The following is a 22970-nucleotide window of genomic DNA, read 5'->3' as shown; positions in this document are numbered from 1 at the left end:
TCTAATTGGACCGAAAGGGCCTAACCCAACAAAACAAACAAACAAACAAACAAACAAAGGTAGAACGCATAACCTTGGTCGGCTTCGTAGAATGTAACCGCGGAGCGGATGCTCCTGTCAACATTCCTCGGTTCCGATTCAGACTAATTGATACTCGACAAAGATGAGAGACGGGATAGAAGCGATAACGAGCCGGCACGCACAATGTACAGTGTACACAACCACCAGCAATTACTTATCCATAGTCGATTCATAGTATTGTTCATGGCGTTATGCAGCTCTGCGGCGCACTTTTTGATAATTAGTAATAAAGAGTCGACTAATCGCTGCGATGAGTGAAGGAAGAAGTAGTAAGTGTTCCACTGGTGGGATAAGTGATTCGTAAAGGCGGCGATGTCAAGGTATTTCACCCTAACTTCAGCAGCAGTAGGCGACCGACGTTTGGGGACATAAGGGAGAGCCCTCGCGCTATTCGGTAGTCGCTTAGTTTATAAATGTTTGTTCCAAAACGTAAAACAAAGTGGCCACAAGCAGAGACATTGAATGCAGACCTCGTTGTCAAGCTCGCATATATTGCAACGTTCAGACGTAAGCCTCTAGAAGCGATGATATGATTTAAATCGAGCCTTACACTAACAACTCACACTTCACATGTGTCATGAGTGGGAACAAATGCGTTGCAATGCAGGTGGGAGGTGAAGAGAATTTACACATGCCGTTTCGGCGAACAAGCCTGTCGTCGAGCTGAGCAAGCAGCAAAAACGGCACACCATCATACCGATGGAACAACAACTCGCTTCTAAAACACTACGCCCGCAAACATTTCGTCTCGACTTAAAATCACCCCAACTGCGATGCGCCGCGGCGGCAGTGAAGTCTCGGGTCACTGGTACTCCCAGGCGACCGGCGCGCGGACGGTCCACCGGGTCCAGACGATACGCACCGGGGTCGGACCCCACTCCCGGGCCCCGCTCACAGCCATCCCCGTGCAGTCCCGGCCCGCAGAGTCCCGCCAGTGGCACCACGTCACAGCTGCTGGATCAGCTCACAGCGGCCGGCCAAAGCGACACCATAGGCCAGCGAAACCTTAGGCCAGCGACACCACAGGCCAGCGACACCACAGGCCAGCGACACCACAGGCCAGCGAAACCTTAGGCCAGCGAAACCTTAGGCCAGCGAAACCTTAGGCCAGCGACACCACAGGCCAGCGACACCACAGGCCAGCGCCAACAAGCAACGGTACTGACGCAAAGAGCTAACGGAAATCGCTGAGATTACCCAGCGACCCCAACAAACGCTGAAAAAAAACTCGGCTAAAAGCAGTATCAAGTTTGTGTTGCAGATGAAACTGCGGTGTGACAGCGGAATCGCGCAGTATTCCGCGGGGTAGGGTCGGCGGTGGGTGACATCCCTCACGGGTAGTGGGCAGACGTCCGCCGCCGGCAGTGGGTGGGGTCCGCCGGCCGCCACCAGCAGTGGTCAGCAGCCGTCGGCAGGGGTCTGCCGTCCGCCGCGTCAGCCGGTGGCCGGCCGCACGCTGTGGTCGAACTCTGGCCGGGCGCGGTAGTCCAGCCGGCAGTGCGCCACCACACAGCCGACCACCCACTCGCCGGAGACCACGGGCGTCTCGCAGAGGCGCGCCCAGCTGAGCACCGGCGCCGGGCAGTCGGCCTCGGCCACCACCACGTCCGGCGCGAACGGCAGCGCCGCCGCCGCCGGGTCCTGCCGCCGGCGTCATACAGCGTCAGAGCACACCATCACAGTGTCAGCGCACAGCGTCACATAGTGTCAGCGCACAGCGTCACATAGTGTCAGCGCCGCCGCCACCGTGTTCTGCCACCAGCACCCCCCCCCCCCCCCCAGTCAGTAATAGTATACGGTATACACTATATAGTGTCAGCGTACAGTGTCATCACACAGTGTCAGCTATTACAACATTACACAATATAAAAAAAACACTCAGCACAAAGTTTCACACAGTGTCAGCGAACAGCGGCTGCCCCGTCTGGCCCGTCAGCAAGCAAACTGTGCCCGTTACAGCTCGTTAGACCGGTCCTCACCAGTCACCAGATCGCCGGTCGGTGTCGGGCTCACCTGGTGTTCCAGTTTGACGCGCGCTCCGGCGGCGGCCAGCACATCGGCCATCATGTGGCCCCACTCTGAGTCGGACGCGGCGGCCAGCAGCACGCAGAGCCCGGCCAGCGGCGGCGCCCCAGCCGGCCCCAGCAGCTGCTCCAGTTCCTCGCCCGTGGCCGGGTCGAAGCCGGCCGGTAGCAGGTAGTCCTCGTACGGCAGGCACTCGTTCTGCCGGACCGACAGCGGACAGTCGGCGCAGACCCGACACGGCAGACAGCCGAGCACAGGACACACGGCTCCACTACGATACTCTGAGACACACTAACGACACGCTAGCCGGCGCCGACTCAGTCTCGGCTAGCCCTCGCCCCGTTGGGGGGGGGGGGGCAATTTGCTCCCCTGTGGTTTTTCCTAAATAGCAAGAAAACGGCGGCGCGCAGCGCCGCCAAATGTTCAGTATCTTATCGGGCATCAATTTGACACCTCCACACAAAATTTCAAGTCTTAGGTCACCTTAGGTCAGGAGTTATTGAGGTCAAACTGAGGTCATGTTCGAGCAAAAATGAGCAAAAAACATGAAATTTTGAAACGCTCACCAAAGCTAGTTACTTAGCAATTTCAAAGTTGGTCATTATGGTCACGTAGAGAAAAGACGGCGCTACAAAACTGCTATCTCGTATTTTCAAAATTTTTGGATTTTGACCCTCAAAAATTCAAAACTGATTTTTTGAGAAAAACGGGGAAAACATTTTTTTAATTAACAAAAAAACGGAATATATCGACACCTTTTTTTTAAAACAACACATCTGTTCTCCGGTGAATTTCCGGGAAGCACGAAAGATCTGTTTTTAGAAGTGTCCAATCGTCCGATCCTGATCAAATTTGTGTGTTCGTAAGCTTGCTCTGGCATTGCTTGATCTGCCAAGACAGACAAACTTGAGAAAAATCGAGTGACTGTACCTTTTTTGAAGGTTTCTAAACAACTTGTCTGAACTTCACGGGAGAACAAATGTGGGGTTTAAAAAAGAAGTATCGATATGTGATAACTGATAGTCCCTCCGCTCTTCTATCCACATACAAATTTTTAGATCGATACTTCTAGTTTTGGCCAAGTTATAGCAAAAAAAAAAAAAAACGTTTAAAATTGATGACGTCAAATTTTTGAACTCAATTTTTGGCCATTCTAGAGCACGTAGCGCAAAACCAAGACCACCATTGAACTCCCCGTGACGAGCTGCATCGAATCGTTACCCATTTTATGCAAACATATCAACTTTGAAATTTGACCTTATTTGACCTGACCTTAACCTGACCTTCACCAAAACATAATCTAAACTGACCCCAAGGGCTGCCTGTCCCATATAATCGCATTTGACATTTAAAATGGACCATAAAACATGTATCACATGATATCTTCATATTGTGACCCCAGTGACCTGACCTCTGTGACCTGACCTGGTATCAGTGACCTCAAATAGCAAAATATGTGTTTGACGAACAATACCCCATCGATGATTTTTAATGAAATGCATTTTATTCGATTTTACAACGCATTTCTTGAAATGCCTGTAAACGGTGAAAATTCGACCTTTGACCTGACCTGTGACGTCATCGGTTTGACCTAGGTCAATAAAATTTGGTCAAAAGGTAGTTCCCTGTTGGGACTATCCAACGCCGTTTGCCGCTTGTCGCTATGTTGCGTGGTTCTCGAGATCTTAGGGGGGGGCAAATTGCCCCCCCCCCAACCGGGCGGGTTGCTCGGCAGACCCCAACGGGGCGCGGGCTAGTACAGGGTGCGCGGAAAGTCCTAGCGCTTCTTTTGGGCGTCGTCTAACGAGCGCTGCGATTACTGGACATGCAACCAATCACCACAGTCATGACCCCTCGTTCACCGCTCAGCTAGGGGTCGCATAAATATGACCATGAAATCGTTTTCAGTGATGGGTACGGTGATGTAGATGCGCCTTGTCGCTGAGAGCCCGCGTGCGGCCTGAGGGAGGTGCGAGTTGCAGCGCGATGCGGCATTTTTCGACGAACGGTCGAGCAGGCAAAGGTGTATTCCGACTCGAAAATTTATTAGAAAATATTATCAATCAGGTACGACCACGGTATGCCGAAACTGCCGAGATTGAAGCAGCATTTCAGCGGCAATTGAAGAAAATCCGGGGGTCTGATGGACACAAATGTTCCATCATCTTCGTCAATGTCAAATAAATGAATAACAGGCTGGTCCACGAGGGGTTCCTCGGAGTTACCCTAAAGGTCACTTCGCATTTCAATAGCACCGAGCGCCCTCCATCAATTCCGTTGCCGTCCAAGTCAAACTGACAGAGTAGCTCGGCGGACCAGATCACCGTGGCGAAATGAGATTGGGCCGCCTTATTCTCCTAGCCTAATCCACTCGACTAAGGCATGTTACGCGTTTTGCAGAACAGGATCCAGGCTATCTCTCACCCCAACCTGGAATCGCTGGAGGCTCGCATCATGACACCATGGGAGGACCTAGAAATGTCATACTCCGTAAAAACCCGCAGGCGCTTCCTCCCCTACGCCGAGGCTGTCGTCGGCGCAGACGGTGGTTGTAGCGAATAAACTCGTGGCGGAAGTATGTGGCTTGGTGTCCCTGTTCCTTGTTTCAATGTATTGTTGAGTATCTATGAACCAATGGCATTTAAACAAAAAATGCTGAAAAGCGCCAGGACTTTCCGCGCACCCTGTAGTCAGCAGCGCGGCACAGCCGGCCGTCCGGCCCACTCACCCGTCGGATGGAGTCCACCAGCCAGGTATACAGCACACACGGCACGCCCATCGCCAGGCAGGAGATGTACTTGGGCGTGCGCACCGGCCCGTTAGCCAGCAGCAGCAGGTCGCCCTGACCGCGCACCCGCTCCAGCGCCTCCGGCGTCAGCGTGGTGTCCGAGAGCACACGGCCACAGCGCGCCTCGATGTGCTCCGTCACGTGCTCCTTGTCGAACGGCGCTGCCGGCGGACGGTCAGCGGACGGTCAGCGGACGGGACGGACGGCCAGTGGACGGGCGTGACGGGAGGCGGGGTCGGGTCCGACGGAGGAACACTGAGGAGGAGGTCAGATGCATCTGACACTTACGTCTCACAGAACCAACAGTCACTGGAAGGACGTCAGACTTGACGGAAAACGAAGCCCGATGTGGCTCAAACTTCAAGTCGAGTTAACAACTAAAGGACGAAGTTGTAACAAGTCACTAAGCAACACCATTCCACGAGTTCAATCTCAGCTTGTTAGTGGCAAAAGAAATCACGGACGACACCGGGACAAAGTAATTGTCGGGCATTCACCTGTCTTTATGTGGTGAATGAAGTACAAGCATCAATAGTTACCACACAAAATCGCTCAATAATGTCCTCTCAACACGGCACTGGCAATAGCAAACTATGTACAAGAGCAACAAATTGAACAAAGCACCATCCAGGATCGTGACAGCCATAGGATTCAGCCCACAGCGCGTCGTAACCCCACCGTCCCGTTCCCCGGCGGCGGGCCTTACGGCGCAGTTTCCTTTTCATACGCTTCCGGTAGGCGTCTCCGTGAGCGGCGCCGCCGTTCGTCAGGATGAAGGTGTGCTCTGTGGACAGGGGGCGGGGGCGGGGGCGGGAGCGGCGCGTCAGCTCCCAGCCCGTCGGCCGCCGACCGCGGCGGTCTCTTTCTAGGAACTGTCTCTGCCGACGTGTATGCACGCGGAGTCAGGCTATACCAACGTCAGTTTAGGAATGTACGACTTAGAGTGTACGAATAAGGCACACATTCTATATCATGGTAAAAACGACATCACCAAGTTTGTACAGAAAGGCTTAGTTTCTATAGACAATATGCTGAAAATGCTGCGTAGTTGCATGAATCAGCTATAAATAATACATTGAATCTATCCAATGCAAATTTAAGAAAATCATTCCAATTCCTACAGTTGTGCGTCTAGTCTTGACATATCTGCAGACTAAAAAATGACACTGCCAGTCAGCAAGACTTCACACTCGTTTCCCTAGGAGCACAAAGACGGAGTAGTTCGTTTGGACTTACTGGCGAACAGGGAGCTCGGAGCGTCGGGTAGATCTCCCAGCGGCCGCACCGGAGGCGCGCCCTCTGCCGGAGAGCAATCGCCGTCAGCCACGAGCAGTGGAGAGCGGCTGTTACACCGGTGCGATCCGCTGACCTGGTAGTGTGGTCAGCAGGGAGTGCGGGACAGACACTTGACACTCATGACAGCGATGATAAACTCACTATCGAGTTCTGATTGATAGTGAAGTATGGATGCATGAATGAATGGTACCTTTCAGTCCTCTTAGTGCTTATGCAAGGAGCATTTGTACTTTGAAATACTTTGTGAATGACCTCTCCTTGTTTTTTTTCTCTCTCTGTATTATTATTCTTGATATTTTCTGTATTTTCTGTATTTCTCCTTGATTTTTTCTGTATTGTACTTGATTTCTTTCTGTATTTGACTTTTTGTAAAATATATCCTACATACAATTTCAAGGAGAGGTCATTCACAAAGTATTTTAAAATGACTGGTGTCTGCCAATAATGTTAATTCAATTTAATTAGTCAGTCTTTTTGGACATTGCTGTAATCCCTTATTTGCCCCTGAAGAATTCAAAAGACCACGCGCATCTATGATCCGCTGAACCGGCGGTGTTCTAGGATGATATCGTGACGCGGAGCCGCCACCGGCGGAGCTCCGCGGGGAGGGGACCCGCCCTGGGTGTGACCGGAGACGGTAAGACTCGTGGAACTCACCCTCGGCGTGGCTGGATTCGGTCGCGCTGGGCTCGGCGGACGGGCTCAGCGCCAGCCGTTTGCGGCTGCGGCGGCCGGGGGTGGCCGCTACCGCCGGGCCGGCCGGCTGCTTGCCCGGCGGGGACGGCTCCTCGGTGGCAGGGCTGGCCGGACCAGCCCGCTTCCTCCCGCGGCCGCTGCGGCTCACCGGCGTCGCTATGGGCTGCGAGGCCTTCTGTGCCGAGCCGCTGGCCCGTTTGGCCGCAGCTTCGGCAGCCTTCTGGGCCGAAGTAGCGCGCTTCTTTCGTCCGCTGGGCGTCGCAGTGGCTGCGGCAGAGGCGGCAGCAGCCTCGTCTGTCGGTGTGGAGGTCGTGGCGCGCTTCCTGGCCCGTCCGCTGGGTGTGGCGGCGGCGGCAGCGGCCTCTTCGGTGGGCGTGGAGGCGGTGACGCGCTTCTTTCGTCCGCTGGGCGTCGCAGAGCTCGACGCCACCTCCACGCCGCCGGCTGGGAAAAGCAGAAAACAGAAAACGCTTTGTTAATTACAAACACTGCTGCTAGTGGGATTCTATTCACAATTAATCCACAATTGGCAAAATCTTACTGCACAACCCTTGTTAGCATATGTGGGTTGAGAAGCAATGGCTGATATTACCGCTTGCCAGTGTTACACAATTCCGGACCCATCAGATAATGCTCGGTGCTTACGTTTCTCACTTGCACCGGTCCTTCGCCACGGTGCAGTGGCGTGCATACAATAAGCAGTAGGCATGGCCAGCAGGACAATTATCCACACCCCGTTGTCTTACGTAATCATAAGCCGGGAGGAGTTATAAGACAATTTGACATCGACCGAGATCTCAAATGATGTGTGAGGCGTGAGCAGAGGCTTAACAACAGTTAGATTCGGAAAAAAATTATTCAGTGAATACAGTAGCCAGCTTAATGGAGCACCCTGTAGAAAAGAACAGAAAGTAAGGGTTCCGCCACCTTCCGTCGTCGCTCTTGACGTGATATTTCCCACATAGTCTGCTACCGAAATACACTAAGACGGGCGTCACTCTGGGAAATTTATTGGTAGGGTTCAATGCTCAATTGCAAGGGCATCAACGTCATTCATACTATGGAAATGTCGTAAGGTATTGGTCACCGAAACTATTGGTACGGCTCGGACCTCGCCAGCTACATATTTAAAACGACATCTATGCCAATAAACATTTAGTTCAATGTCGATGAGCACCCATTGCAGTGAAGACAAACTCAGCCGCTCATACACCGTGATCCTTCAATGGCCCATTCATCCATGAACAAATAAAATTCACATAGGTCCACGAATGCAAACCATGAATGAAATACAACATACAGGGTGACACAAAAAACGGTCATCACCAAAATTCGAATAACTTCGGAAGTTTTATTCAGATCATTACCAAACTTCGGCCACTTTAGGTCACACCTATGTAGCAGACATCCACCAAGTTTCAAGTCTTCACCACGAATACTTTTAGTACAGCGTGTCTTTTACGGACGCTCCACAATGTGCTCCAGGTGAGCGCCCCGGCGCTGCAGGGCGTAGGCACACCTGCATCCGGCGGGCAAAGTTGTCGATAACCCGATAAAAATAACGTTTCAGGGGTAGCACACCCCCCGAGCACTGTCTCCAGAGGCCATTGCACTCTGCAAAGTGCACAGCCATCGGGTTATCGACAACTTTGCCCGCCGGATGCAAGTGTGCCTACGCCCTGCAGCGCCGTGGCGCTCACCTTGAGCACATTGTGGAGCGTCAGTAAAACACACACTGTACTAAAAGTATTCGTAGTGAAGACTTGAAACTTGGTGGATGTATGCTGCATAGGTGTGACCTTAAGTGGCCGAAGTTTGGTGATGATCTGAATAAAACTTCCGAAGTTATTCGAAATTTGGTGATGACCGTTTTTTTTGTGTCACCCTGTAGCAAGATACTATGAGCCTTTGCCACAGACAACATATAACCTTTGGATATAAGATGCCTTCCTGTCATGTAGAACGACCACACGTCACCAAACAACATGTAAAATGATTAAATAAGTATAAACAAGACACTTGTGTACAGGTTAACACGCAGCTCCTTCCATCATGCATGCATTTATGACCCGTGAAACTTCACACGACAATATTTAGGGCGGCCTCACGGTAATATCTGAACGGCGGCACCGCCGGACAAACGCGCCATACGCTACCCAGCAGGAGAGCGGAAGGCCGTAATTGGGCCCCTCTCAAACCGAACGGCCGGGAGCCCGAACGAGAGACGGTAGAGGCGGCAGCGCATCTCGCAGCGGGCCGTGGAGAGCGGCCGAGTTCCCAGCGCCTCCGGCCGACACCCAACACTCCACCACTGCGCGCTCCCACGGCCCACTGCGGCTGGCGGAGGAGCCGCCGGACCGCCTGCCAGCCGGCACACACACGGCGCGGGCACCGCCGGCGGCCGGCACGCGCCGCACGCACTGGGACCGCCGGGCCGTCCGTCCGCCCGCCACCGCAGACCGCGGCGCCGCAGCCGGCACACTTTCACGGCCAGACGCGGAGCCGGCCAGCGCGGCGGAGAGGGGCCATGGCCGCCGTCCAGCGGCGGCGGGATCTAATTAGATAAAATCCAGGCTAATCGACTCATTCCATCACAGGTCTGACCAATTATTGCACACGCCACCAGCCTGAGGCGACCAACAACTGCAAAGACTTATAGCAAACCACCGGCGGTAGTCGCAGCACAACGCCACCAGTTTGTAACTTTACGGCACCATGTGACCCACAGCGGTCTGTCCGTCTAATTAGGCGGCGAAAGCCTCGGGATGGTCCCTGCTGCCGTCCAGTGATGATACCTCGTGTGATCAATGTCACCCGGCTCAGTCGAGTGGAACGCACCAGCACGCAACCACTAATCATCGGCAACACTTGCAACGCTGTCGGGATATAAACGGTACCTAGCACCGGAACTGCTGACCGGGCATCACCGACACCGCTGTTAGGCATCACCGCGCCGCTGTTCAGCACCACCGGAACTGCTGTCCGGGTATAACTGACATTGCTTTCCGAGTGTCACCGACAATGCGGTCCGGGCGCAGTCCAAGTATCAGCGACACCGCCGTTCAGCACCATCGACACAGCTGACAGCTGACCATCTATCAGTGACACAGCTGTTCAACATCGGCGACACGGCTGACCAGGTATTGACGAGCCCACTGTTCAGGAATCACCGATACCGCCGTCCAGGTGACACCCACATCACTGTCCAGGTATCACTAACACAGTCATCACTGGCCAGCCGACACTGCGCCGCCGACAGACTGTCCTCCCTCCTGTCCTGGTCACGTGGCGTCAGCGCCGGAGACGGCACTTCCACTGAGACTAGTGGTCAAGGTCCCACCCAGTCATCTGGTCTGGACCGGGTCGGGCCCAGACGGGGACCGCGACTCTAACGAGTCTCGTCCAGAGGGTGTCTGTGACTCGCTCGAGCCCCGGGCGGTGGGCGACTCTGACTCGGCCGGGTCCCGGCCGGCGGAGGACCGCGACTCGGCAGAGTCGGATGTGACCGGCGAGCGCGGCTCGATAGAGTCGGTCGGCGAGCGTGACTCCGACTCGGTGGACTCGGAGCGTGACTCGGCCGACTCGGAGCGCGACTCGCTGGCCAGCGAGTCGAACAGCTCTGACTCGTGGTCGCGCAGGATGCGCCGGCGGCCGGCGGCGCCCGAGCGGCGGCGCGCGCGCACACAGCCGGCCACGCGCACCGACACATAGCTGACCAGACAGCCGGCGCAGGCCACGAACACGGCCAGCACCAGATAGGGGAACCAGCCGAGCGCCGCCTCCGAGTCGTACTCCGAGTCAGAGTCGTACCGACCGCCGGCGCCGGACGAGAAGTCCACGGAGCGCGGCCGCGCCGGCACCGGCGGCAGCCGAGACTCCGAGCGGCGCGCCGCCCGCTGCAGGTTCACGCGCGTGAACTCGCGCTGGTAGAGTGGCTCAGAGATCCGCGCCGGGCCGGCCGCCGCCAGCAGCGACAGACACACCACCGCCGCCGCCGCCGCCGCCGACCAGGACATGGCGAGCAGGAGCGCGCGCCGCCGCCGCCCGGACCAAACTGACACGGCGGGACCCACTCTCCCAGCACGCCGGCCGGCACCGAAACCGACCGCCCACCACACCGGCCGGCCGGCGGCGCAGCGAGCGTGGACGTCCAGTCAGCCGCGACCGAGTGTGACTTTACTCCATCACGCCCCAGACACGCGGCAAACGACACTTTTCGTTTCACCACAGCTCCAAAGGCGATCGTGATGCTCTCATATAACGTAATGTCAAAGGCATTACGTCGACAGTAGTCGAACAGGAATTGAATAGATTTCGACATGTTTACGAATAACTCATTTCCCAGTAGCACGAGGGAGTCCTATGAACTGACGGACACAAGTTTCCGCACACTGACAGCCTGCACAGCGCCTTTTCGTCTCCGTAAGCAGAGCATGCCAAGCTGTAGAGATCTCCTATACGGATACCATGCAGAGATATATCAGATCCTAACGGCTCACAGGCTAACGTCTGACTATGGAGCGGGAGAGACCCAATGTATGGCCGGAAAAGCCGCTCTGGCCACGGCACGCCGGTCACCCTGCACAGCGTGGGTTCGTCGGAGCTCGCTAATGTGAGGGAGATCCACTGCCTGTGTGGCCGGAGAGGTCGCTCCGGCCCTGGGCGGCGCAGAGCGAGGGTACAGCGGAACACGCTGCTTTGGAGACCCGCCGGTGGCCGTGACAGCCGCGGACTGCGGGCCACAGATTAGGCAACAGCGGCAGCGGGACCAGTAGCGAGTCCCCGTGGACGATTCATAACACCCTGGACGAGTCCCCGCCACCGGACGAGGACGCCGCCGCAGTTTCCCCGCCAGCTGCACCGGCGAATTGCACTGTCACCAGACATGACGCATCTGGCGTCTCCTATTAATTGCCGCTGCTAGGAGAAATCGCAGCGAGTGTTCCACGTTTATGATAGATAAGTATACTTGGCTGATGTGGGAAAGCTCACAGAACCGTGCGGAAAGTTTCTCACATTGATGTGGCGATACGCATGGCGTGCTCCGAGCTTTCTTTAGACAAACCTACCTCCGGTCAGACTAAGCACTATCATCACACACTCTACCAGATCATAGATGAAAAGGAAGCCTTTTCATCTATGAAAGGATTGAGCCTTTACTTCTGATCTTCACTCATCAACTAATGCAACTCTTCGCAGCGCAATAAGGACAATCCTTTAGCGTTGCCCAATGCGGAACTTCAGCTTATCTAAACTGCACTGACGGTTAAAAAATGCGTCTTCAAAACTGACAATATTTTCAGCAAAAAAATACGAGTGACCAAACGAAGTCGGTGTAATTACGAAGGGAAATTTACTGATGTCCCTTCCTTCTCATCGATTTTCAACAAACGGAGCGTGACTTTACGTTTCCCACATGCAGTTTTTGCACCAGAACCGCACTTATACTGGGCTGGCCTATTGCACAAAACAATCGCTGTGCACCGAGGAAACCATTAAGGTAGTGACTCGACACTTCGGCAGCAGCAACACTTCTGATAGACCTTTCACCTAACGGAGACCTTTTTCGGAGTGAGAGAGTAAACATTTCAAAACTGACCGAACAAAGCGTAAACGGGTCACTGTCACTTTCGCCAGTTCACGGAGTCATTTAGAAGGCGTATCGAGTGCATGAAACATTGCATATTGCCCAAACGAATACGAATAAATATAAATTGATAAATGTAATTTAAAACACCATTCATAATCAAGTGTCATCCCTGGAAGTCTCTTAGGAAGCGGCGATGTCTACCAGTCGCGGAGCCCGGAATCTCGGGGGGGGGGGGGGAGTCCGGTACTCACCAGTCGCCGTGCTCGTTGATGGGGTTGAGGCCGCTTTCTGCCGCGAGCCGCGGCGGCCGCTCGCCGTCGGCGACTTGGCTGGAGCACGGGGGAGGGGCGGACGGGTGGTTAGAGACACGGCGAGCCGCGCAGGGGCCGGCGAGAGACGACTGTACCCGATCACCTGGGTATCCCACTGACCGGGGCTGGGAGAGGGCCGGTCAGAGACGCGGCGAGCCCCACAGGCGACCGGCAAGGAGCGACTGGTGGGTCACTGGGTCATCAGGGTAACCAACTGACCAATGGGCTTCGCCAACGGGACGAAGGACAAATCAAACATGACTATGTCGACAAATAATACAATCTAATAGATTATTCCACCTTAGCAGCAAGTCAAATATTTCTTCTCAATAATTCTGAAGCTTAATTAGAGCAGCGACTGAATGCTTCTGCATTATGAACATTAGTGGTTAAAAGGCCACCGTCCCGGCTCACCTGCGGACCCGGCCGCCGACGGGCCCGGCGTGCTCGGACTGCCGGCCGCCGGGGAGCCGTCGCCCGACCTGTCCGCCTTGGAGCCCCGCTGCAGCCTGGCGCGCTTGCCTTTGGCGGGGGTCCTCCTGGCGGGGGCGGCCGTCCCGCCCTCCGGCGGCGGCTCGGCGTCCTCCGGCGCTCCGCTCGAGTCGCCGTTAGTTGTCGCCGCCCCGGCCTCCGCAGCGCCGGCGGGCTCGGCGGCAGCTGACAGGTCCGTGGCCGGCCCAGGCGCGATGGTGACCGCCTTCTTCGCTGCGCCCTTCTTACGGCGAGACAGTGACGACTTGGAGCCTGCGACCAGAAGATAGACGTGAGCTGACTGACAACCTGATGTTATTGGAAGTCTGCACGTCACTCAGTCTCGCGAGAAAAAAAAAACTATAATCGAATAATAAAACAGGATCAGAGAAAGGCAATCAATTTAAAATATGACTGGTAACATTGACTGCTCATCCTGTCCTGTGTTACTGCTCAGTTTCGTTCACTAGCCTGATAGGCATTGTAAATCCCCGAGAAGCGCAGGCGCTGGGTATAGGTACCTCTGCCCCGCCTGCCGCCCCCTCACTGACCGGCGCGGCGCGTTCTCGACGTGTCGCCAGAGGCGGTGTCGGCAGCCGCGTCACTGGCGCTGGCCTCAAAGTTGGCTAGCCGGCGTCCGCCGGCGGGCCCGGCCGCCCGGCGCCGACCCGTCACCAGGTTATCTGCGGCACACACACACAGAGAGACATGTCGACCACCGCGGATAAGGAGCCGATATAGAAACGTTGCATGCCTATTTATGGCGAAATATAACACAAAGACGACTCCGTCCCCTATCTGTCCGACTGAGACTGATTCTCCCACTGACTGAGATTGAATCCGCCCACTGGTCGACTAAGACTAAATCTCCGACTTACTGAGACTAAACTCCCCTCCCTAGTCTCCATTAACAGAGACTGAGTGCCCCCCCCCCCTCCACTAACCGAGACTGAGTGGCCTCCTCCCCCGACTCCACTAACCGAGACTGAGGTGCCGGGAGGGCGACCCGACGGCCAGCTGTCCCAGGCTGGGCTGGCGCCGCTCGCGCACCAGGGCCGCCTGGTCCATAGTCAGCGACAGCCACGAGCGGGGCACGGCGCTCATCACGCTCGGCTGAGAGTCCAGCGAGACGATGTACTCGAGCGGCTCGGCGCCCGAAGACCTGCGGCACCGACAGGGGTCACACACGGTCCGGAGGCACACAGGGTCCGGTCACACACGGATCCGGCGGCACACACAGACCTCACTCGCGGGGTGCCGCGGCACACGGGTTCGGTCACACACAGAGGTCACTAGCGGAGCGCGACACACACGGACAGGCGGTCACTACTTCAGACCGCGGGCCGGACCACCGTCAGTGGCAACAGCGCGACGACAGCGCCGTATCGCTGGCACGCAATACGAGTGACTGGCAATAACAAATACGCGTCATTGCCAGTCACTCTGAGCTAATGGAACCATGCCCCTCGGGAATAACGCCTATCTGACCGGAAGTCAGTGTGGTCGCCCCGGCCTTCCCGTTCCGTCCGACTGAGTCGCCGCCCTGTGGACGCCGCGGACCTCCCCCCCCCCCCCCCCGGTCGGCTCGCTCACATGCGGTGTCCGGTGATGAGGCCCGCCTCGTAGACGTTGCGCTGGTTCTGCACGAACACAGACAGGCCCTTCCACAGGTTGGTGACAGGCAGCACGTGGTCGGCCGGCACGTGTCGCTCCGAGCCGTCGTCGAACCTCACCAGCCAGCGATCGGCGCGTGCCTCGGACACCAGTCGGCCCGGGTAGTAGGTGCGGTCGGCCCACAGCGCGAAACACGGCATGTCTGCGCGCAGGAGCGGGTCAGAGCTCACAGCGGTCCGGGACAGCGGCAGTCACACACACGGCCACCGGCTGACGCTGTGACTGAGATACACTGCGGAGTGCAGATAATGGATTACCACCCACTCAGTAGTCAGGAGCAAGAGCACTCTCCACCCCGCAGACCAGTGAAGTTACCCGGCTGTACCCCGCCGTCAGTTCGCACCCGCCGCCGGCCGCCGCTGACTCACCGGGCTCCAGTGTCCTGTGCGCCAGCTCACTCTGCTCGTGCTCGCTCAGTTGTTCCTCCTCCTGGTCGGTGAGCGGGCGGACCGGCAGCGCCGGCTGCAGCGCCACCTCGGGACTCGGTGTCGAGCCGGTCACATGACTGGCGCTCGAGCTCTGCGAGGCGGCCGAGCGCTCCGCCTGCGTGGAGGTGGCCGCCGGCGGGCTGACCAGGCCCGGCGGCAGCTGCGAGCCCACCGACTCGTCCAGGTCCGTGCGCAGCGAGGAGACGGCCGCCGGCTGGCCGTGCGGCCGCGGCGGCCGGCCGTCCGGAGACGTGAACTCCGGCACCGTGGCCAGCCGCGGCACGGCTAACGGACAGCAGACACAGCGCCCCGCTCAGGTAAGTACGGAAACACAGACAAAATAGTGGTAACAGTGAAACACGCAGCGATGTCATGTTTGCGATCGCTGTTGCACTATTCATAGCTTAGTGACACTCTACCGTTGGAGTGACAATCAGTCATGATCATAAATCAAAGAACGTGTCATGATTCGTGCATAATATACCTTCACTCCACCCCATCCATAAAAGACTTCCTATCACTTTTCCTGACAGCCTTTTCAGAAAGCAGGAGCCCACTGCGCATTGCAACGAGAGGCCCGGGTGTGGGGGCAAAGCCCACGCGCTGGAAGACCCGGGTGGGAGGAAGAACGGTGAGAGGCCCGGGTGGGAGGGCGAACTCACGCGGTGAGAGGACCTGCACCTCGCCGTCGCTGCCCGGTGAGCAGGGCTGGACGGACATCACGGAGCGGCGGCCGGCCAGCGGCAGCGCGTCCAATGACGAGGAGACCGAGAGCCGCCCGCCGCGGCCGTCGATGGTCGACAGCGTCACCGACGTCAGGGTTGACTGGCTGTCGACAGACAGACGGACACACAGTGGCGTCACAGGTCACAGTGCTGTCACCGCGCCCGCCAGGCCGCTGGTGAGACTGGCAGTACAGGTTACTAAGCAGAAACACGCCTAGTTAGTGCACCATACTAACATGCAACAGCACACTATCGGCCATTTAAAGTTCGTTGTGCTTTTATGTAATCATACATTAAATAACTTTACCCCCGCCAGCCGCCGGACGCATTATGTTTATTTCTTTGGATTTAAACCTCCCGGGGCCGCGACAATAACCCAGTCAACCAGCCCAATGTGCTATTGCGGTCAGGTTGAGTCTATTCCGGGGGTCGGATCTTAGGGCTGAAACAGACTTTCCGAATTCAGGAAATAGCATGCGAGAGCCTATTCAAATACATTATAATTCTGCCCGCATCAATCGCATGCGGGAGGTGCGTGCGATTGATGCGAGCGTGCTTCCATGTAATTAAATTGGCTCTCGCATGCAATTTCCTGACTGAGGAAAGAGTCTGTTTCAGGCTTCACCGTTTGCTGTTGTATCTCACCGTTTATTGCAGCTGGAGCTGGAGTCACCGCTCGACTTGGAGGACACGTCCGCCGCGTGGCCGCCACAAGTGGACGTGCTCCTCAGACTGCTCGATGATGTTGAGGACAGCAGCTGGGACGAAGCCATGCGGCGCAGCAGCTCGGCGCCGTCGTGCTCGTCAAGGGGAAACGTCTGCTTTACCTCCTGCGGTCGAACGGGCGGCCGGTTGGTCGGACAGACGGATGGACAAATGGAAGATTAGCAGAAGATTGTGAACAAACCAGTGGGTGTTCAAAAAGGAAAAATTTCATCGTTTTCTACAACCTAACAGCGAGAGGGAAAGTACGTTGGTAGTTGATGTTTTAAGTATTTTGAGAAACTGCAGACGGAACGCTAGAGTAATTGCAATCGGCTGGATCCGCAGTGAGAGTGAACTTTGCATCACACGCCACTACATCACAGCTCAATTATGAGTATATAGCAACCACTGCGGCAGGCGGCCGAGCGGCAGTCCCGGCGGTGGTGGCATCTCACCTGGTCCCCCTTGCGCCAGCTCCAGCTCCAGGTGAGTTCCGCCAGCGAGTAGCCCTCCTCGGTCAGTCGCTTCTTCTCGGCCAGAATGTTCTGCCGGCAGACGGCGGCGGTCAGACGCGCTCCGGCAGAGGCGCGCCGCGGTCCGACACGACGGCCGGCCACCCGAGAGGGCGTGACCGGCGGGCGCCGCTACCGGCCACCCGGGAGGGCGGGCGCCGCTACCGACCACCCGAGAGGGCGGGCGCCGCTACCGGCCACCCGGGAGGGCGGGCGCCGCTACCGACCACCCGGGAGGGCGGGCGCCGCTACCGACCACCCGAGAGGGCGGGCGCCGCTACCGACCACCCGAGAGGGCGGGCGCCGCTACCGACCACCCGAGAGGGCGGGCGCCGCTACCGGCCACCCGGGAGGGCGGGCGCCGCTACCGACCACCCGAGAGGGCGGGCGCCGCTACCGACCACCCGAGAGGGCGGGCGCCGCTACCGGCCACCCGGGAGGGCGGGCGCCGCTACCGACCACCCGAGAGGGCGGGCGCCGCTACCGACCACCCGAGAGGGCGGGCGCCGCTACCGGCCACCCGAGAGGGCGGGCGCCGCTACCGGCCACAGGTTGGTGGCACCGACCCCCTGACTCCGGTAAGTGGCACACTCCGAAGACAAATGACTGAGTATTCACAAAACTTTACGGTTACTACGTCGACGTGTAATCCAAACATGGCTGGAAGATGTTTGATTGCAAGTTATGTGTAAGCCTCACTCCCACACCACATTCGCTAACACACTCCATGGATCCATAATACACTCATTCAACTCCATTGCATACGGTCCATGCTAGCAGTGTTCAGTTCATTCAGCCGACACCTCACCCCTGTTTCACGGCACGCTGCTAGTGGCTACCAGTGTTTTGGCGTTTTCGGTTTCCATGGAGACATCATAAAACTCGGACGACACATTATTGGCTGACGTCATCAGTTTAGTTGTTAAAGTTGCCGCTATCGGGAGCTAATGGAAAGTCGTGGCTGGGTCTTGGATGGGCCCCAGTCGCATAACATCATACGTATGACCACAAACAATGACGTCAACTCGCGAAAAGCACGGCTAGCAGCGTGCCATAAAACGCGACCGTCGTCAAAGGGACAGGGTACCATGCATAGCAATTAGCAAATCAATACACTGAAATTGAAGTCACAAGCTATGCCCAGGGGTGAGGGGGTGGGGGGTCACAGTTCGGCCGGGTTGGAGGGAGGGCCATCAGGGTTCGGCCGAGGCGCAATTATAGGGATAATCCCCTTGAGGTATAGAGAAAGTCATAGGTATAGGAAAGCACCATCACAGTATTCACAATTCGGCCAGGTGGAGGGAGGACCATCACAGTTCTGCCCGGGTGAAGGGAGGACCATCACAGTTCGACCGGGGCTGGAGGGAGGACCATCACAGTTCGGCCCGGGTGTGAGGTGCAGGGAGGCTCGTCACGGTTCGGTCGGGGTAGGAGGACCATTAAGGTCCGGCCGAGGGTGCCGGACCGGCCGCAGGCAGTGTGCGGCGTCCACAGTGAACGATGACGTCACTACCATCGGTGCAGGTGCAAATCTCCAGCGGGTTCGTGCGAGGAACTAAAGATCGATTCCAATTTTCCATTTTAACTTTGGATATGCAGCTAAGGACGATGATGGCTAGCAAGGGCTATGGAATGAAGTAGCTCCGCTTAATATATGATAAACGCGATAAACATCAAATAAATAGAAATGATGCAAGCATATCGTAAATGTTTCTACTACAGGACTACCTATAGTACAAACTAAATACAACGAAATTTTCTTTGTAGAATTCTATTGACTGGCATTAACACAAAAACGCCCCAGGACGGATCATGGGGAGGAAGATTTTCCAGAGACATCGAAAAAAAATAGCCAAAGTGGTAGGCTTCATAAACAGCTGGGATGGAATAATACTTCACACGGACATTAGTGTAGTACTTAGTAGATGTCTACTTCAAAAATGGGTAAATAGTAGCGGCCGAACACCTTCAATTAAGGGGGGGGGGGGCACTGCTGACTTTTGGTCCCATTCTTTCCATGCAACGCCCATTAGGGCTAATATTAAAATGCCAAAATCAAAGGAGGGCACGGTGCCCTGGTGCCCTCCCCGTTCCGCCGCCTGTGGTAAAAACGATAAGCGAGCCTGGTTTCCAAGCACATGGAAGTTAGAGAGCCAGACATGCGGAGAACCCAGAGTTGGAATTAAAAATCCTGAATCCAAGAGGAAACTCCCGGAGTCCGACACCGCAGAATAACAAGCCATGCTCCTTGCTCAATCGATGTAGCACATGTGCGCAGTATTCTGCCTACCGCCACGAGCTTCTGAAACGAGCTGTCGGTCGAATCAGCGGCCACGGACGCTCCCGCGGTGGACGTACTTTTGTCTGACGTCTGTGTTTTTGACTGCCAGCAAAATAGAAAATGTGAGGCTTCAAACGGGAACAGCTAAAGTCTGAAGGGATGTTAAAACACGTAAATCAGATACTTAAATAAATCAATATCATTATTTGCGAGCCATAAGGGTTTACGTGAAAATTCTCAACACTGAATATCATTTGAAGAGCAGTGTAACTTAGTATCAATAGGAGGGCTACATACGAATGTTCACGCTGTGTAGCCGTACCATTGACTGCCACCTGTTATTGCCAGCCCGTCGGCCCACACTGGCCGGAGTGACTGGACACTGACCTTGATGATGACCGGTCGGAGGCGGTAGGGCTGCGTCTCCTGCGACTGGGTGCCGTGGAACCGGAACGGGTCGGAGGCGGCCGGCAGCGGGTCCTCGCCCAGCTCCCGCTCCGCACTCTCGGCCGCTGGTCGGCCGCCGCTCGGCTCGGCGGCCGCCGCACGTGACTGGTCGGCCGCCGACGCCTCGGCCGTCGTGTGGCCCGGAGACTTCATCGCCGCGCTGCGCCACGCCGATAGCTGCGACAGCTGCGACAGGTCTGTCTGCGAGCCAAGCCGACTGTCCTCCGGGCGCAGGTCGTCCGCCGCGGGCTGAGAGGGCGCGCCCTCTGCCACAGCGGCCGCAGGCACCGGCTCTCGCTCCGCCGCATGCACCGGCTCTCCTTCCCGCTCCTGTTTCTCCCCGGCCTCGGCAGCCGGCGGCGGCTGCTCACCCGCCTCCCGAGCTGACGGAGTATTGGCGCCCTCGCCCGTAGCAGCCGGCGGATTCTCACTGTCCACCACGACAGACGATTTATCAGTGTCCACTGCAATAGCTGATGACCGGTTATCGTCTTCCACTGCACCTGACGATGGGTTCTCACTGTTCGCTGTGGAGGGCGGCTTCTCGCCCTCTGCCGCCGCCGGTGACGGCTCAGCCGACTCCAGAGTGACCGCCGCCGGCGTCTCGCGCTGCCCTGCAGCGGCGGTGGCCGAGGGTCCCTCCGGGTCGGCGGCCCGCAGCTGCTGCTGTCGGTTCTGCTCCTCGATCAGCCGCTGCGCCTGGCCGAACACGGTGTCGCCATCGGGCGAGACCGAGTCGCTGCTGCTGCCCACCTGGGGCGTCTGGATGTGCGGCAGCCGCACCCCGGCGGCGTCACACCCCGGCTCGGCGGCCGGCTGGAAACCCTGGCTGTCCGAGGAGGCCGGCGACTCTTCCGGCGGGCGGACGGACGGCCCGGAGCTGCCGGAGCCGCCGGCGGCCGGAGGCGTGCCGACGCGGCCAGGCGCCCCGCCGGCAGCTGGCGCGGCTCCGCGCTCGGACGGCACGTCCGCAGACGGGCAGGTGGGCCCGGGCGGCTCGCTAGTCTGTTCAGCAGAGGCCTCGGCCGGCGCGGGAGAGCCGGCAGGCGGCGCGGCCGGCAGCTGAGACACCTCCTCCGACTGGGACGGCGACAGGCAGAGTCGGAGGTCGGCCTGCGACTCGGCGGCGGAACTGAGCGGCGCCGACTCGGCCGCCTGCGAGTTGAATACGACCTGCACGTCCGGCGCCACCTCCTCCACAAACTGTATGTCCGAGTCGTCCGCGCCGGCGGCGGCCGTGCGCGCCCTCTTCTCCGGGGTGGGAGCCGCCGCGTCGGCAGAGCGCGGCCGCTTCAGCGGGCCGGCCGGCCGCTCCGGGCCCGGCTCCGAGGGCGTCGCCGACAGATCGAGCCGGACCTCGGACGGGGTCTCCGACAGGTCGAGCCAGGCCTCCGAGCGGGCGGCCGACACGTCGAGACGGAGCTCGGCGGGCGAGCTGTCGGCGTCCGGTCGAAACGCTGAGGGGGTGGAGGCCAGCAGCTCCGCCGACCTGGCAGAAAACACTCGGCTGTACACCAAAACACATAGGCGTAGGAACAGGGGGCCGGGGGCCATGCCCCCTTCGCGCTTTTCAGCCATTTTTAGGTAAACTCTTTATTTTTCATTTAACTACAAAACTAAGAGCATGAAATGGTTCAGCCAGGGTGAAATAAGCACAAAACTGCAAATAACTTCTTTGTATGGGTAATGGGGCTTCCACAAAGTGAGATTGAAGTTTCGCTGCCCCCTCCCCCCCCCCCACACACTTTTCGTGATGTTCCTACGCCCATGCCAAAACATACTTGTTATCCACACTTAACTAAAAGGTTGACACATAGTATATTGTTGATATCGTCCAAAGTAAATGCATAAAATCAAATGTGCTGAGAAACAGTCTAATGTTGGAAAACAGTATGCCATGCCACATCTGTGGCACTAACCTTGGATGCTGAGGTGTGCCCATCTCATTACCACTGAGTGATTGCGACGGCTGCAGTATTGGAATAAGATGTGCAGGTGAGAGCAGATCTGGAGTACTCGACTGGGAAGAAAACATCTCCCCTTGGGAGGATGGTATAACCTCTGCGAAAACAATATAGGGACCATATGTCATAAAATATTCAATAGCTTAAAATGCAGCAAAAGGCAATGAATATTATATGTTGGGCTGCTATGCATAAAGTAAGTACCTACATATTAGCATATTCCCATGTTCAGCTTTCCTCCCTCTCAAAAATATAATACCATGAAAATTGCATGTGTATTGTGCACCATTACAAGCAACTCAAATTCATATGCACACCATTGCCAACTACAAGCACTTCCAAAGTCATAAGAGTAGAGGAATAATGCCTCAGTGTTTTTCTTGATACTTCATACTCTCCCCACATTATATTATACTATGAAAGTGGTAAAAAATAATCAAGAAGCACCGACTGATCATGAATGACTTATCAGTGGATTTCCAACCAGCTCACCTTCCTCCTGTTCTGCATCTTTTCCTTCTTGCTCCATCAGTCCCTCGTGCCTGGGAGCAGAGTTGAGAGTGGTCAGGTGATTCACAACCAATGCACATGACATAGGTACCTACAGTAACCTTTTGACAGCACTCACTCATAAAGAAATCGAAATCCCTTGTCAGGGTGAAACTTTTATCCAAGACATAAGGGGAGTCTCAGTGTTTAAATGATTGATTCAGACCCAGATGTCCACCAAGCAGCATGGATAGTAGTAAAGCAGGCGTCACACTCATTTTAGCAGCCAAGGAAAGGTGCTATACCCAGAGAGCTCGGATATGCTTCTTTCTAACCAAACCAAACCATAACAAACCTAGCCTGACCTAACGTAACCTACCACCTACAAATAGGTCTCCTATATCCGGGCATAGCGCCTCTCCTTGGTTGCACAAATGAGTGACGCCTGCTCACTAGGTACTACTGCAGCATGTCAATGTGGGCTGGG

The 22970-nt window shown here is 56.5% G+C and overlaps 1 protein-coding gene across 1 annotated transcript; it reads right to left on the bottom strand.

Annotated features, from left to right (window-relative positions):
- Positions 1-552: 552 nt before the first annotated feature.
- LOC122386134 (streptococcal hemagglutinin-like) lies at positions 553-22567 on the bottom strand. Its single transcript, XM_043375018.1, has 19 exons — positions 22487-22567; positions 21950-22091; positions 19971-21519; positions 19593-19685; positions 17246-17335; positions 16731-16915; positions 16023-16189; positions 15301-15645; positions 14852-15074; positions 14239-14420; positions 13810-13941; positions 13202-13531; positions 12728-12805; positions 6848-7330; positions 6131-6193; positions 5601-5678; positions 4835-5055; positions 2095-2304; positions 553-1722 (listed from the first exon to the last, which is right to left on the bottom strand). Exons 1-19 carry the CDS (start codon positions 22521-22523, stop codon positions 1516-1518), a joined length of 4815 nt encoding a protein of 1604 aa, XP_043230953.1. The 5' UTR covers positions 22524-22567; the 3' UTR covers positions 553-1515.
- Positions 22568-22970: the final 403 nt, after the last annotated feature.

This window comes from Amphibalanus amphitrite, unplaced genomic scaffold (genome assembly GCF_019059575.1).
Source record: "Amphibalanus amphitrite isolate SeventyFive unplaced genomic scaffold, NRLGWU_Aamphi_draft 000241F_arrow, whole genome shotgun sequence".
Taxonomy (NCBI): domain Eukaryota; kingdom Metazoa; phylum Arthropoda; class Thecostraca; order Balanomorpha; family Balanidae; genus Amphibalanus; species Amphibalanus amphitrite.
Note: the sequence above shows the minus strand (reverse complement) of the source record. Positions and strands in the feature narration are given on the sequence as shown.

Bases quoted from the DNA above. Each gene is read 5' to 3' on its own strand.
- LOC122386134 (XM_043375018.1), bottom strand. From the start codon at position 22,523: ATGGAGCAAGAAGGAAAAGATGCAGAACAGGAGGAAG. The intron at 22,092-22,486 runs GTGAGCTGGTTG...TTGTTTTCGCAG, and splicing joins AGATGCAGAACAGGAGGAAG to AGGTTATACCATCCTCCCAA. The intron at 5,679-6,130 runs GTAAGTCCAAAC...CCCTGTCCACAG, and splicing joins TCCGAGCTCCCTGTTCGCCA to AGCACACCTTCATCCTGACG.